General features: G+C 56.0%; 1 protein-coding gene across 2 annotated transcripts in view; it reads right to left on the bottom strand.

Moving 5' to 3' along the window:
* The window catches only part of SULT2B1 (sulfotransferase family 2B member 1), a 31,331-nt gene extending 16,143 nt beyond the window's left edge, over positions 1-15,188 (bottom strand). Inside the window, exon 1 of one of the 2 annotated variants that reach the window (XM_080828456.1) lies at positions 14,942-15,188. In XM_080828456.1, the coding sequence (XP_080684582.1) occupies positions 14,942-15,012 (71 nt within the window). In that variant the 5' untranslated portion in view covers positions 15,013-15,188. The remainder of the gene's footprint in view (positions 1-14,941) is intronic. The other variant, XM_080828457.1, reaches the window with a different exon arrangement.
* Between the last annotated feature and the right edge of the window lie 1,143 nt (positions 15,189-16,331).

Here is a 16,331-nt window from a genome sequence, read left to right as displayed (position 1 = left end):
GCTCGGGTCATGATCCCAGCATCCTGGGATCGAGTCCCCAAATCAGGCTCCCTGCTCAGCGGGGAGCCTGCTTCCCGCTCTGCCTGCTGCTCCCCCTCCTTGTGTAGGTGCTCTCTCTCTGTGTCAAATAAATAAAATCTTCAAAAAATAAAAATAAAAGGGATAGTCTCGGAGGCGCCTGGCTCCTGGTAAACACTGGGAAAACTGACACTCCCTCTGGTGGGCAGCACTGTTTGGGTCTTTGATCTGTCAGCCCCTCGGAGAGAGGTTCTCCCCGGTTGGCAGGAGAGGAAAAGAGAGATGCCGACAGGGAAAAGATGCTGTGCCTTCAGGAGTCCCTGAAATGTTCACTGATGGCATGAATTAATCAATACGAGGGTATCTCCCTCCTGCCTGCCCCCCTCCCAGCAGGGAGGGTCCTTGCTACACCCCAGGGGGTCACGTCCCTGGTGCTCTCCTGTATCTGACTGACCCAATGCACGCGGGAGTGAACGAAGGCACTGACCAAGAAGAAAGCGAGAGAGATGGGACCCCTGGGTAGCTCAATTGTTAAACGTCTGTCTTCGGCTCGGGTCATGATCCCAGGGTCCTGGGATCGAGGCCCGTGTCGGGCTTCCTGCTTGGCGGGAAGCCTGCATTTCCCTCTCCCATTCCCCCTGCTTGTGTTCCCTCTCTTACTGTCTCTCTCTGTCAAATAAATGAATTAAATCTTAAAAAAAAAAAGTGAGGGAAAGTCAAAGAGCTTTCTTGACGTCCTTTCACCTGCCTCAGCCCTTCTCAGCCCCCTGCACTTTAGAACCCCCTGCCCGGCCCCTTCGAGATGCCCACAGCTGGGCCCCCTTGCGGCCCAGCAGTGTGCAGACCTTATCAGTGTGCCTTCAGAGCCCAGAACAGCCAATTGCTCAATAAATAAACATTCGAGGCCCAAATGCCACCTCCTCACATGTGCTGATACTACAGACGGGACAATGGAAGGAAGGGAGAGTGATCTGGCCAAGGCCACACGTGACGAGTTCCAGGCAGAGCTGGGATTTGAACCTTGGCCCTGCGGGCAGTTTCTGTCCCAGTCCCGCCTTCCCTGGGTACCCCGAAACTGCCCCCTGCGCTGAGCACTATTCCCACCTCCGGGCCTTTGTGCCTGCAGGTCCTCCGGCCAGGAATGCTGGGCCCGCCCTCGCCCTTGTCTGTGCTTGAGGGTTCCAGGCCGGGAACGCCCCCCACCCCTCCCTTCCTGCTTGGCCGAATCCCACTGTGTTTCCTCAAACAGGTGCTGTGTGCCTTCGCTCCCCAGCTTGTAAATCAAATCTGGCCCCAGGGGGACTTGACTCTCCCTGGGTGACAAGGCTGTTTTGTTCCCACAACGCGTCCGGGGCCTGGCACGGATTTATCGCTCGACTGGAGCAGAGGAATGAAGGTGACAATGGAGCTGGGTCAGTCTGGCAGCGGCCGACATAATGGGCCGCTGGCTGAGCTCCTGCCTATTAGCCTTCTCGAAGCTGCGGGTTCTGGTCTGCCCTGCTCCAGAGACTCCAGAACGTGAGACTCTAAGAATGGCCTGACCCGTCGACACTCCGGCCTCCCTCCCCGGCCCTGGCCCTCTCTCTGTCTCTGTCCACACTGTGCCCATCCAACTCTGGTCTCCTCCTCGCCCTCTCGCTCGCCAGCCAGGCCCTCAGTCCCTTGGCCTCCAGCCCCTTCCGCAGTCCCTCAGTCCGCAGCTCAAGGCCCTCCGTGACCCAGGCCTGCCTATTCTTCTGAAAAACCCTGTTCTGACTTCCCTTTGGCCCCAGAAGGGGAGAAAGGGCAGGGGACTCGCCCAGAGAGAAAATCTATGTCGAAGACACTCGTTATCGGACTTCTCCCAGAACCCCATGAGGTGGGTATGGTGAGCACTACTTCCTGCCAGAAGACATGGAGGCCCAGAGAAGTTAATATATTTCCCTAAGGTCACACAGCAGTCTTCCTAGGTGGTCTCAGTAAGTACCTGTCAGTGCACCTCTACCCCTTCCTCGGCCACTAGAGCAGTGTGTGGGTCAAGGTCAGTGTTTTATCCCCAGGACCTGGCACAGAGTAGGTGTGCAATAAACAAATCCATCCCTGGTTAGGATCCCCGGGCGATGAGGGCCCTGTCGCCATCTCCAGAGGCAGCCCCGTCCGCAGTGGGGAAGGAAGACGGGTTGAGGTTGGGTAGACTTGGATTCGAACTCAAGCTCTGCTACCAACTAGCTCCGTGACCTTGAATACATGACTTACCCTCTTTGGGCCTCTGGATGAGGAGGATAGGAAGGCTTCTTCCCTCCCAACTGGACTTTAGTGGCCGCCTTACTGGTCTCCCTGCTTCCACCCCTGCCTCCCAGCGACAGTTCTCCCCATTGTTAGAAACTAAGTAGGCTCTTGTCTCTCCTCTGCTCCCAACCTACCCGCCTCACTCAGAGAAAAAGCAACATCCTCATCGTGAACACGAGGCCCCACAGGAGCCACACTGAGCCTTCCGCCTTAATTTTCACCCCCACCCCTCACTTACTGATCTCCTTGCTGGTCCTCTGACCCTTCAGGCCGAGGCCTGCCTCAGGGCCTTTGCACTGATTGCCCCCTCTGCCTTCCACCGTGTTTGGCACCCTCACCTCCTGCCTTTGCTCCAACGGACGGCACCCTGCTGCCCCTTGTCGGTGAGGCTTCACCTGACACCCTCTTTGCACTCGAGCCCCACCCCAGCCCCTCGCCCTGCTTTGTCTCCGCGCCAACAGCGCCACCAGCGCTCTGGCATCTTCCCAGCCGCTCTCACGGTTTATGTGTCTCCCTGATTGTTGATTGTCGTCCTTCTCTGCTTGCACATAAGCTCTGTGAGACCAGGGATTATTTTATTTATTTATTTATTTTTGGGTCTGTCTTGATTGCCAAGAGCAGCCCTCCGGTGGATACTTGTTGAGGAAGTGATATTAATACCGACACTGATGGCTGGCACAATAGTCCCGGCTACGTGATGGGCCTGGCTTCCTCGACTCCCTTGACATCCCCTCCCCACCTTGCAAATGTGAGCTGGAGGCACAGAGAGGCAGAGCCGGGATAGGAACCCAAGCACCATGGCTCCACGGTTTGACCCCTAACCAGCTGGGGGCCTTTGCGGGGCGCATCTCTGGGCCCCTGCGTCCGGTGCTCCCCAGATGTGCTCCTATCTGGGCAGGGGTGTGGGCAGTAGTCAAGGAGACAGAGGTTTGCCCCCGGGGGAACTCACGTGACCTCTCGGAGTGCGACTCCATCTGGTTCCCCTTGGCCACCGGAGTATTTAACTCCTGGGGAATATTATTATCATATTATATTATATACGGTAGTCCGATATCTCACCGAACCGTCTTTCTTTTTAAAGATTTATTTATGTATTTGAGAGCTAGGCGGCGGGAGCGGGGAAGGGCAGAGCGAGAGGGAGAGAATCCCAAGCGGACTCAGTGCGGGGCGCGGAGTCCCACGCGGGGCTGGATCTCACCGCTGGGAGATCCCGACCGGAGCCCACACCAAGAGGGGGGCGCTCCCCCGACTGTGTCCCACAGGCGCCCTGCACTATCTTATTATAAGCAGATCTGAAACCAGAGTCTCTCCCCCTCCTGGGTGTTCACCCACAAGCAACGAATGCTCATGTCCACACAAACATTTGTACTCATGTGTTTATAGTCACCTTGTTCTCGATCCCCCAAAACCGGCAACAACCCAGACACTGTCCAGCGGGTGAGCAGGTCAACAGCGGCCCGTCCACACCACCGGACGTCCCCTTGGCAATGAGAGGAGATGACCGCGGAGACCCACAACAACGGAAGGCGCGACTAGGGCGAAGGAAGCCAGACTCGGGAAGGCACATCTGTATGGTCTGCCCGGAGGACGGTGGTCCCCACGGACATGTGCACCCCAATCCCCAGAGCCCGTGACTATGTCACACTGCGGGGAAAACAGGATCTCGCGGATGTGATTCTGGTCAGGATTTCGAGATGGGGAGATTCTCAGGTGGCTCGAAATTTAATCACGAGGGTCCTTCAGAGAAGGAGGGGAGGAGCTGTGATCGCAGAAGCTGTGGTCAGAGCACAGAGTTTGGCAGATGTGAGCGAACCGCTGACTTTGGAGACGGACCAAGGACCCACGAGCCACAGAATGCAGGTGGCTCCTAGGAGCTTCTAGAAGCTGGAAAGGCGCAGAAGAAACTGATTCTCCCAAGAGCCTCTGGAAGGAATGCAGCCCTGCTGCCACTCAGATCTTAGCTAAAATTGTGCTAAAATTCATAGAACTATACACTCCCCCCTACACAGACACACAAATCAACTTCGCTCTGTATGACTTTCTTTAAAGAGCCTTTGTTCATATACATGCTCAGTGTCCATTAGCCACTATGATAACAGAACACCCTGCTGGTCAGTGTCCCTTCTGGATACCCCAGGGATGTGCCAAGAAGCAACGCCTGCCCATTTACGGGCCTGCCTTAGGTTTGCTGTGTGACCTGAAGCCACTCACAAGCCCTCTCTGGTCTCATTTCAAGAATGAGCAGTGGAGGGTTCCTGGGTGGCTCAGTTGTTAAGCGACTGCCTTTGGATCGGGTCATGATCCCAGGGTCCTGGGATCGAGCCCTGCATCAGGCTCCTGGCTCAGCCGGAAGCCCTGCTTCTCCCTCTCCCACTCCCCCTGCTTCTATTCCCTCTCTCACTGTGTCTCTCTTTGTCAAATACATAAATAAAAAATCTTAAAAAAAAAAAAAGAATGAGCAGTGACAGGGGGATCAGGAACCTCTTTTCCAGGGACATTCCAGCTTGATGCCCAGTGAGAGCTCCCCAACCCCTGGAGCTTTAGGCCTTTTTGCCAGAGATGGGGCAAATTGATTCATTCAGCCCACAAATATTTACTGAGCACCTACTCTGCACCCTGAGCTGGGAGATACCAAAGTGAATCGAAGTGACCAAAAAACCCAATTGTAGTTTGTGTTTGAATGGACAAAAATGAACTCAAAAATGTGTGTGTGTACGCCCCTGTGTTTTTTTTTTTATTTGTTTGTTTTTTGTGTTTTTTTTTTTTTTTTTTGACAGACAGAGATCACAAGTAGGCAGAGAGGCAGGCAGAGAGAGAGGGGGAAGCAGGATCCCTGCCGAGCAGAGAGTCCAACGCGGGGCTCGATCCCAGGACCCTGAGATCATGACCTGAGCTGAAGGCAGAGGCTTTAACCCACTGAGCCACCCAGACACCCCGCCCTTGTGTTATAAAAAGATTTTATTTTTAAGTCATCTCTACACTCAACACGGGGCTCAAACTCACAACCCCCAGATCAAGAGACGCACACTCCCCCGACTGAGCCAGCCGACACCCCTGAACCCCAAACGTTTTCAATGTGGGATGGTGATGGGGGGCAAATGGAGCAGGTGGGGGTTGGGAAGCGTCTAGGGAAGGTTGCAGGTTTAGGTCCACAGAGCAGGAAGGGGTAACCAGACGGCACCACGTGTGCAAAGGAGATGACGGGATCCGGGGCTGGGATTCTGGGTTCTGCGTGGGGCTGGAGCTGCTCCCCTTCCTGGGAGCGGCCCCACGCTTCCAGCCAGAATGCAAGTCCGCCGCAGGATCTCTTAGCAGCCCAGCCAGCTATCCTGCTGACTCATGACGGCCGCCTGCGGTCAACCTGCCTTTCTCTGGGGAACACTGCCAAGCCTCCCCAAGCCTGAGCCCGGTTCAGGGCACCCCATTCCCCTGACACACGGTGCAGTTCCCGGGGCTGGGCTGTTCTCCGTGGCAGGAGTACCTTTCCCTCACCTCCTGAAATTCCGCCCGGAGCCCATCTGGGCAAGCATCCGCATCTCCTCTGGGCACCTCCATCCCAGTGGAATGACTCACGCCTTGGCCAGAGTACAGAGAAACAGGCTCTTTTCACTTGCCTGCTCTTGGCAGGAGAGCAATTAGACTAACCTCTTTGAGAGATCACTTGGCAACATTTTTTGCACGCAGACCACCTCCGCTTAAAGCAGGAGACACCCCCTGCCCATGGGCTTGCATCTTTCGCAGCCCTTTTAACACTTAGTAACTAATTTCTTTGGCTAGTGACTTCTTAGGATCAGCCGGCCCCACTCCCAGGCTCTCTAGGAGGGAGGAGAAATTCTCCTACCGTGTCCCACCTCCAAGAACCAGTATCTGACATTCCGGGCACTACCCCATCATATCTGTTGGAGGGGCAAATGAACGTGACCCCGGAAATTTATGGAATAGATCGGTGGCCTTGAGGGGGTGCCCAGTGAAATATATACCAGGATGTTCATTGCAAGATCATTGATTAGCAAGACTTGAAACAACGCAGGGCTGGATAAATCCATCAGGGGCCCCACAAATATTGGAATCCAACCATTCAAAGGAGGCGTTTATTTCTCGAGGGGCGGGGTCCCATGTATATTTCTTAAAACCCAGCAAACTTCAAATTTGTGCACTATGCTGTAGGTATACATCCTCTCTCTCTCTCTCTTTTGAGATTTTATTTATTTGACACAGAGAGAGATCGAGAGAGCACAAGAACAACAGAGTCTTCTTCTCCCTCTCCCTCTGAACAGGGAGCCCGATGCGGAACTTGATCCCAGGGCCCTGGGATCATGACCTGAGCTGAAGGCAGACGCTAAACCGACTGAGCCACCCGGGTGCCCCTAGACATTCTCTATTAAAAGAAAATCCCATAAGCAAATATGGGAATGCTTGCAAGGCAATGTTCTGATGTCTACAGCTTACTTTGGAAACGTATCACAAACAAGGATGGACGGACCAGTAGAAGGATGCTCAGATACGTGATAAGACACATATATAAGACAAATATCATAAAATATAAAATAAAATAAAACAAAACAAGACATATAAAAAATAAAAATATATAATAAAAATAAAATAAAATAAAAAGACATATGTAATACCAATAAAAATTGGTAGGTATAGGGAAGTTTGTGGATAATTCTTCCAAGGTTTTTTTTTTTTTTTTTTTTAAATATGTTTGGATATTTTCACACTGGAAGACTGGAGGGGTAAGGAAGTGGCATTTATCTGGCAAAACGTCCCAGATACTACAAAAGGCTAAACGGTATGAAGTGGTATCTTGATTCTGTTTTCAAAAGAAAGAAATAAGAAGAGATACACGCGTGAAGGTTCATTTCTGACAGGCAGGCATTAACAGTGACGACTCTAGGGATGGGTCTGGGGTCGTCGTGAGACTAGAGTTTTCCATTTCATGACTTCCCTATGTCTTGCATTCTGAACTGTGAGCACAGCGGCCGAGGCAGGTGTGTGCTCACCCCTTGCCCGTGGCGGGTGGGACCAGAGACGTCTGGGGTGGGGGTTAATGTGGGAGTCAGAGGTGGAAGGGCCCAGGCCCCCAAACACGTGGCCACATGACCGCAAACGCTCGTGGCTGCGCTGGGAGCCCTCAATGAATTTCGACCGGGTTAAGCGCCGCGAGTGGGAGGCTGTTGAAGTCTGCCAGACTTTCTTCCAACGGCGCATGCGTCTTTTTCTTTCTCTTTAGATAATCTAATTAGGAAAGTAACAAATTCTTGGATCCTATCTCTATCTCTTCTGATCATCTGGGTTTATCAATAAGTTAATGGTCTCTCCCGACAATGCCACTGGCAGCCTCAGGGGACCCCGGTACTACCAGTGTGGAGGCCGAGGAAATCAAGGCCATCCCACCTCAAGTTTAACGTTAGCATGAGTACAGCCCTCTTAGCGTCCCCAGCCATCTCAGGCCACCGTGACCAAGGGCTGAACTTTCCCCTACTTTACTTTTAGTTCCAGAGAACCCCACCCTGCTTTAGTTTCAAGAAAAACCGCTATACCTAACCCTGTAAGCAGCCCTGGCAACAGCCAATCAGCTCACTGCAGGAAAGTCTGGAATTTTCCCGCTCCCCCACGCCCCCCCCCCCAAGCCTCTGGTAACCGCACGCAGATACCCCTGCCTTAACTAGACTCGGGGTCCAAGTCCCTGCTCCGCTGCGTCGGGCATACTTGGGCCCACGCTTAAGCTTGTCGAATAAACCCTCGTGTGATTGCATCCGTGTCGGCTCCTTGGGGGTCTCTCGGAAAACTCGGGCACAACACCAGTTTGGTGAGTAACTTAACCGCTTCCAGAAGCACACGCGACCATTCACAGCGAGGGCTCTGATTCCCTCCCTCTCTCCCCCTTCCCCTCTCCTTCTTCTCCCCTCCTTCTCCCTCTCCTCCTCACCCTCCCTCCTCCTCCCCTACCCCCTCCCCCTTCTCCTCCCCCTCCTCCCTCTTCCTCCTCCTCCTCCTCCCTGTTCTCCTCCCTCTTCCCCTCCCCCTCGTCCTCCCCTTCCTCCCTCTTCCTCCTCCTCTTCCCCTCCCCCTCCTCCTCCCCCTCCTCCCTCTCCCCCTCCCCTTCCTCCTTCTTCTCCCTCTCCCCCTCCTCCTCCCTCTTCCTCCTCCTCCCCCTCCTCCCCTTCCCCTCCTCCCTCTTTCCCTCCCTCTCCTCCTCCTCCCCCTTCTCCCTCTTCCCCTCCTCCCCCTCCCTCTTCCCCTCCTCCCCCTCCCTCCTCCTTCCCTCTCCCCCTTTTCCTCTCTTCCTTCTGAAAAATATTGATTTCAGACCTTACACCGTACTCTGCACCTTGCTTATTTTTTTAGGTCAATCGACAGCTGTCTCGTTCTGCTTAAAAATAGCTGCAAAATATCCCACTTCCATCCTTTTCAAAATTATTTTCCTTTTGAAGGAATATATTACTCTTCAGTGAATTTTGACAGACACATATCCTCCTGCCATCCCAACTCCTGGCAAGACCTAGAGAAGCCCAGCGCCCTGGAAAGTTTCCCGCTGCCTCCTCCAAATCTGTCCCCGCCTCTGCCTGAGAGGTGACCTCTGTCCCAAGTTTTCCTCAGAAATGGAGTTGTCTGGTCTTGACCGTTCTAGAACTTTCGTCTCACGGAACGTGTTCCAGCGTCTGGCTGCTTTGGCTCAGCGTAACATTCTTGACATTCATGGGTGTTTCTGTGTATATTAGAGTTTGTTTTTTTTTTTTTTTTTTTCCTTTCTGTGGCTGAGTTGAATTCCACTGTGTAAATAAATCACAGGGTGCCTATCCATTTCCCTGTTCTAGGCTGTTTCCAGATCAAGTTATTAAAGCTGCTGCCCCCATCCTGGTCTTTGGGTGGCTCTGTGTTCTCATTTCCTTGGGCAAATAACCAGGAGTTGGAATTACTCAGGCATTGGGTGGGGGTCATATTATTTGCATTTCAGTAACTATGCATTGTAATTCCTGATGGGGTAAAATCCCCTCTCCAGTTTCCTCAGCTCCCCTCCACTTCTAGCATATTTCAAATCCATTCAAACTTTTAAATAACTTAAAATAACTTTTTTTGAGATGTATCACTTTGATAGATCACTTTCCTAAAGACAATAGTAATGGAGAAAAATCTAGCTAAAGAAATTAATCACTCTCTTCAAATTCTCAGAATTCTTTGTACTGCAGCCCAGGCTTTGTCCCTCAAAGGCCAGCAGATTCACTGTGCCCCCATTGGCTCGCACGGCCCCCACTTCTCTGAGGCCCCCACCCCAGCATGGCCAGTGTTGTTCTGTTCCCACCACAAGTTCTCCCTGTTCCCTGCATACTCTACGCTCCACCACCCTCAGAGCTCTGTGTGTGCCTTTAGCCTGAGGCTCTTTGTGACTTTTCTTTCTTTCCTTTCTCTCTAACGCCGCCTCTCTCTCTCTCTCCCTTTCCCTTCCAACATACATTTATTAAACTCCTACTAGGTATCTCTTCTGGCCCTTGGGTCACTCACAGCCTGCAGCCTTGCCGGCCAACAGAACTTTCCAGAATGATGGAAACACTCAATTCTGCACGCCTCCCCCCGCCAGGATATTGTGTGGGTCACTGAGCCCTTGAAACGCGGCCAGAGCAAAAGGGGGGCCCTTTCAACAGTATTTGCTTATTACTGATTTCACCGTCACCCTGACACTTGACTCCAATGGTCAGAAAGCTTTTCGGGCAGGTTGGTTTCGACTCAGGCCCGGGGAAGGACTTTCTTGAGCTGTAACACCATGAGACCCGGAGGCAGATGTCTTCCTGATGGAAGGCTGCCCTTTCTTGGAGCAAAAGGCCACTCGGTCCCAAAGGCTTTGTGTACCGAGCATGTAAAAGATTTCATTGATAATTTTTTCTATCGGTTCCGTGTTGAAATGGTAGCATTTCAGATATATTGGGTTAAATAAAATACAGAATTAAAATGATTTTAGCCTGTGTCTCTTGCCATTTGTTTTTTTGTTTGTTTGTTTGCTTTTTGTTTTGTTTTTTTTTAACGGGACCGAGAGAAAATGTTTGACTCAGAGGGCTCACGCTGTGCATCTATGGGACTGTGTGAGTCTGGCAGGCGGACAGACCACAGACGCAATGGTCCCCTCGTGGAGGTGATGCTTGCCGAGGGACAGTCCTTTCCTGCGGTCTGAGGACTCCCGTCCGAGCCCTTTCTCTGGGTGGTTCAGAGCAAGGCCCTGGACCCAAGGATCTCAGTCCGCTCAAAGCCCTCCTGGAGACTGGCACACGCTGAACGCTCAGAAAGGTTCTAATTATCACCATTCTTCACCCTGGCCCCGCCCTTCCTGGCACCTGAGTTCCTGGCTCAGGAGGGGGTCACGGGGTTTGGAGAAAGAGGAAGCAAAAAAAAAAACATGCTCAAACCCTGACTCAGCAGAGAGCGCTGGGTCTGGCCCATCCCCCCCCCCCCCCAGGCATCACCCACTGTACCCATTTCACAGACGCGGAGCTCCAACGCCCCTGTCTGCCCCGGGGTCCCCGCCAGCGAGCGACGTGGGCAGGATCTTAACCCAGGGCTGCCTGCTGGCGAGCTTCACAGCTCCGGCATTCTTGTCTACAGTGGCAAAGCCCCGGTTCCTACCTCTCTCTTGGGGCCTCTGATCCAGGCTTCCCCAGCAACACCAGCATCTCCCTCCTTGCCCTGGCATTCGATGCCTCCAGAGGGGCTGCCGGGAGGCCACTCTCCTTCCCATAGACACTGCCCTCCAGCCACCCGAGCTGCTCAGTCCTTCCCGCCCGGCTCCTCGATGTTCCCACGTTCCCAGCCCCGAAAGAGCATGTGCACACAAGGAGACACATCCCGCCCTCTGCTCCCCAAGCCCAGGTCGTCATCGGGCGGCTGGGTGGCTGCGAGCATCTCCCAAAGCACCTTATTTACTAGCGGCGGCCCAGAGTCCCCGCCCCTCTCGGCCTGTCCAAATTCCACCCAGGCGGCAAGGTCCAATGTCCGATTATTGGTTTACTGCTTAGAACCTTTTTATTAGCGGCCCCCTTCTCCTTGGGAGAAACAGTTCTGTGACTGGCAGGGATCGAGTCAATAAAATCTTTGAGTGGCTCCGCCCTCCCCAGGAAAGGAGGGGGCCAGGACTTTCAAAACCAGGGCCGGAGACCTCAGCCACAAAGCTGGTGGAGATCAGAAAGGGCCTTGCAGCAGGTTCTCCAAGATCAGAGGGAGGGAGGGGTGGCGACTGTAGGTCCAAATGCGAGCTTGGCTTCCTCTGGCCTCGACTCTCTCCAGAAGGGGCTGGGCATGGAGCAGCCCAACATGCCGACACCCTAGGAAACGGGCCGGAGCACCAAGCCTCCCATCCGGCCTGCCAGTGGCTGCCTCCCCCTCCTCCCCTCGCTCATCCCCAGACTCCTTTCCCGCCCGCCCATGCCAGCCGGCACGCAAGAGGCCAGGCAGCCTCACTTGAGACCCTGGCGACGTCCCACCTGGCAAGCTGTGTGACCTCGGGCAACTCACTCAACCTCTCTGGGCCTCCGTCATAAACGGGAAGACAAGAGCTAGTCATTGGTGCTCATTAATCCTGGACAGTTGCTGGGGAGCCCGTGAGAAAGAAAGGACCAGAGGGGATGCAGAACACGACAGTCAGGGTCCCGCCTGCCTCCTGCTGTCAACGTTTTCCTTTTCAAAGTTTGATTTTTGCCCTCGGGATCCCCGTTTTGTACACTGGACCCCTACACGGCGGCAGGGAACAACACAGAACTTATAAAGCGTGATCGATGGCAAGGGCTGCAAATGAGAACGTTCCGAGCCCCGGTTCCCGCTGGTGTCTCTGGGTTCCTGCTCCCCACAACCGCGACCCCCATGAGATCCTCTCCAGTGACGGAGTTCTGTTGCGTGTGCCTGTGTTCTCCAAGTAATATATGAGCTTTTCTGGTTTTCCAGGGGAGGGGGGTTGTAAAAAATGGAATTGAGTTGCGGGTGGTGTCATCAACAGCCATTCACGCGACTATGGGTACTAATAGTCCCCATGGGAATTTTCCACTGTCCCATTGGTCCCCTCGGATACACAGTCTGCCCCTCCTCTCGCTTCTCCCTCCCTGCCCTGCCCCTGCTCACCTGCCTTCTGGCCCTGACTCATCCTGCCAGCTTGCCTAACCTCCATTCATTCCTTGACATCATTCTCAGAGACTTGCTAGGGCCCCCGAGGTGGCCCAGCTCTGGCCCTTTCTGTGACCAGTCCACAGTGTGATGCGTGGGGTGAGTCTGAAGCTGGAAGTGTGGTCAGGGAACCCAGCTGCAGCGGCCGAGAATCTGACACCCACCGTGCGAGAAGGGAGTTTGCCCCACAGGGAGAGAGGTCATCCCAGGCAAAGGAATATTCAGATGCGAGTCCCAAAGGTGTGAGATCCAGGCCGGGGTGGGAGTGGAGGTAAGCAGGTGGGGCCCAGGCATTGAGGAAGGTGGGGACTGTGGGAACAGAGAGAAGCTACCACAGCAGAGGCAGGGTGAGAGGCAGGACCTCAGCCCTAGTCCTCCGTTTTAAACCAGAGTAGGTCCGTCTTGACCTCTATGATGTATTTCTGCTCCAAAAGAAGATTCCTCTAAAGAGATCTGTGTCTTAAAAGGTTTCAGAAGCCATCGCTATGGGTGCTAGGGAGTCACAGAAGAAACTTGAGCTGGGCATGGCCAGAGGTGGATTCAGGAGATTAGAAAAAAGACTTCTCTGGGAATCCCCACAGAGGAAGTGAATATGCAAAGGCACTGGGGCAGAGAACAGGGAGGCGTGGCCAGGGAATCTCAGGGGCTGGGCTGGATGGACTAACAGGCAGGAGGCCAGACTCCAGGCAGGACATGGAGGGCCTTGGGACTGGGGGACAGGGAGGGAGAGCTCTGGGAGGGACTGGAGGCAGGGAGGCTGGGGTGAGGCTGGGGGAAGGGAGGGAGAGGAGGCCTGGGGGCACAGGCAGGGGGAGGGCATGGGGTGGAGAGTCCCAGCACAGGACAGTGGGACTGGATACTCACAAGCCTCCAGGAGGGAGAGGAGGGGAGGGGCAAGGTCTGGGGGTGACCCGGGGACCCAGGGGGCCATCCCCGAGAGGGCAACCGGGCAGGAGAGACGATTCTGGGGAGCCACTCGGCTCCTGCCCCAGCTGGAGAGGGTGTGTGTCTGAGTTGCCTGGGAGGGGCCCAGAGGAGATGGTAAGGGCCCTCGTGAGGGGCATCCTCCTGGGTCCAGGGGTTCCAGAAGCTCATGGAGAAGAAAGTTGGAGGCGCCGTTAGGACCCCTTAGGGGCCTACACACAGTCAGGTCTAGACGTGTCGAACGGGTGAGGGTGATTTACCCCCATTTTGCAGAGAGAGAAACTGAGGCTCAAGGGGACACTGAGCAAGAAGGGCTGGGGACTTGCTGGCCCCTGGGTGTGGGGGAGCAGAGAGGAGGGAGGCTCCCAGGTGCCCGGGTCACGGGTGGAGCCCCCCCAGAGGTGGGAGCCCAGGAGGCGAGCCCGTTGAGCTCTGGAGGGAGAAACTGCAGAACCCAGAGGCCAGGAGAGCGGGAGACGAGAAGGCTGAGCAGAGGATGCTGGGGCCTTCCTCCAGCTGGCCTGGGACAGCCTGGGGAGCGCCCTCAGCCCCAGAGCCCCAGAGCCCCTGCGGGCTTGTCCACATCGCACAGCCATCAGAATTCAAGTCCCTGTGCCCTGGCTCCTGGCTGAGGGAGGGGAAGGCAGGGGAGGGACCCAAAGGCTACAGCCTGGGCTGGCTGGAGGGGCCCAGAGGGCCAGTGGGGAGACCCGCCTGGCAGAGGGGAAGATACTGGGGCTGGGAGGTCACCTAAGGGGCTGGCTGTGTGATCCTGGGCAGCCCACCTGCCCTCTCTGAGCCTCCACTCGCTCATCTGGAGACGGAGCCTCGGGGAGGGGGTATCACCAAGGCTGTTGAGGACGAGAGGGACCGCAGACCCCGGGGGTCAGACCCATCGGGCTCAGATCCGCTTCAGGCTGCGTGACCCCGGACGTGACACTTTCGCTCTCAGCCTCAGTTTCCCCATCCGGAAAGCGGGTATGATAAAAGCGTCTGACTCATCCCCGGGAACAAAGGGGTCCCGCTCGGGAGGTGGGGAGCGCCGTGCCCTCATGTCTCCCATGAGGGCTGCCAGGGCCCCATCCTCCTGTCCTTCGAGCCCCCGGGGGACACACAGAGCCTCTGGCTTGGGGACTCAGCTGCGTCCCCACCCCTGCCCACCCCTGCTCTCCCATCCTCCCCTGAGCAAAGCAGGTGCCCGATTCTGAGCCCCCATGAGGGAAAGCACCCCCATCTGAAGGTGCTCTGGGTGTCCAGGAGGAAAAGGGTACGATAGGCACAAAGGTTTCTCGAGCAATTACTGAGAACCAGACTTCAGCCCCCATCGGCCCTGTGTCAGGAAGAGGCCTTTGGAAGACAGAGATCCTGAGGTTCCCCGCAATGGTCCGGGACAGCTCAGGCACCCCCAAGTAACTCAGCACTGCCCTGTGCCCCACTCCCTTCCAGCAGGGACGAGCCAGCTGGGTCTCGGCCAGGTTTGAGGCTGCAGGGGCTGGTCCCCCATGGCTCTTCCCCAGACCCCCTGTTCCGGGGTAAGGGGTTGGGGGCGGGGATCTCCCCGCTGGTGCCCAGGGCCGGGCCTCACCTGAGTTCGGAGATGTTGTTTTCATGCGTGTCCCACAGGGCCGGGATCCGGGGCTCGGCGGGCCCATCCATGGCAGGCCGGAGAGGGAAGGGAGGGGAGGACGCGCGGGCGCAGGCAGCACGGGGACCAGGTATGTGCAGCGGCGGCGTCTGCCAGCAGAGGAGCCCGGCCGGAGCCTACCTCCGCGCCCAAGGGGAGGGGCAGCACCCAGCCGGTTCTCCCAGCTGCTACCCACGCCTCCAACGGCGGGGAGAGGCTGGGAGGGAGCCACCCTTCTCCGAGGGTGGGGAGGGAGGAGAGCTGATGGACACATCCCAGGAATCTCCTCAGCCACCAGGGGCAGAGTCCAGGAGGCCTCTCCAGTTCCATACTGGAACCTTCTGGGTTACCGCCCCGGGGGCAAACCTACCCGGGGTCTCCATTTGCAACTTCTCAGAGTTCATTCATTCATCCGTTCATTTATTCATTCAAGAAATATTTCTTGAGTGCCTCGGGCCTGTCGGGCGCTGCTCTAAGGGCTGGGACAGTGTTAGAACCACCTGCTTTGCTCAGGGGAGGATGGGAGAGCAGGGGTGGGCAGGGGTGGGGACGCAGCTGAGTCCCCAAGCCAGAGGCTCTGTGTGTCCCCGGGGGCTCGAAGGACAGGAGGATGGGGCCCCTGGCAGCCCTCATGGGAGACATGAGGGCACGGCGCTCCCCACCTTCCGAGCGGGACCCCTTTGTTCCCGGGGATGAGTCAGACGCTTTTATCATACCCGCTTTCCGGATGGGGAAACTGAGGCTGAGAGCGAAAGTGTCACGACCGGGGTCACGCAGCCTGAAGCGGATCTGAGCCCGATGGGTCTGACCCCCGGGGTCTGCGGTCCCTCTCGTCCTCAACAGCCTTGGTGATACCCCCTCCCCAAGGCTCCGTCTCCAGATGAGCGAGTGGAGGCTCAGAGAAGGCAGGTGGGCTGCCCAGGATCACACAGCCAGCCCCTTAGGTGACCTCCCAGCCCCAGTATCTTCCCCTCTGCCAGGCGGGTCTCCCCACTGGCCCTCTGGGCCCCTCCAGCCAGCCCAGGCTGTAGCCTTTGGGTCCCTCCCCTGCCTTCCCCTCCCTCAGCCAGGAGCCAGGGCACAGGGACTTGAATTCTGATGGCTGTGCGATGTGGACAAGCCCGCAGGGGCTCTGGGGCTCTGGGGCTGAGGGCGCTCCCCAGGCTGTCCCAGGCCAGCTGGAGGAAGGCCCCAGCATCCTCTGCTCAGCCTTCTCGTCTCCCGCTCTCCTGGCCTCTGGGTTCTGCAGTTTCTCCCTCCAGAGCTCAACGGGCTCGCCTCCTGGGCTCCCACCTCTGGGGGGGCTCCACCCGTGACCCGGGCACCTGGGAGCCTCCCTCCTCTCTGCTCC

The sequence above is a fragment of the Martes martes genome, assembly GCF_963455335.1.
Source record: "Martes martes genome assembly, chromosome: 17".
NCBI classification, from domain to species: domain Eukaryota; kingdom Metazoa; phylum Chordata; class Mammalia; order Carnivora; family Mustelidae; genus Martes; species Martes martes.
This window is presented reverse-complemented; position numbering and strand designations above follow the sequence as displayed.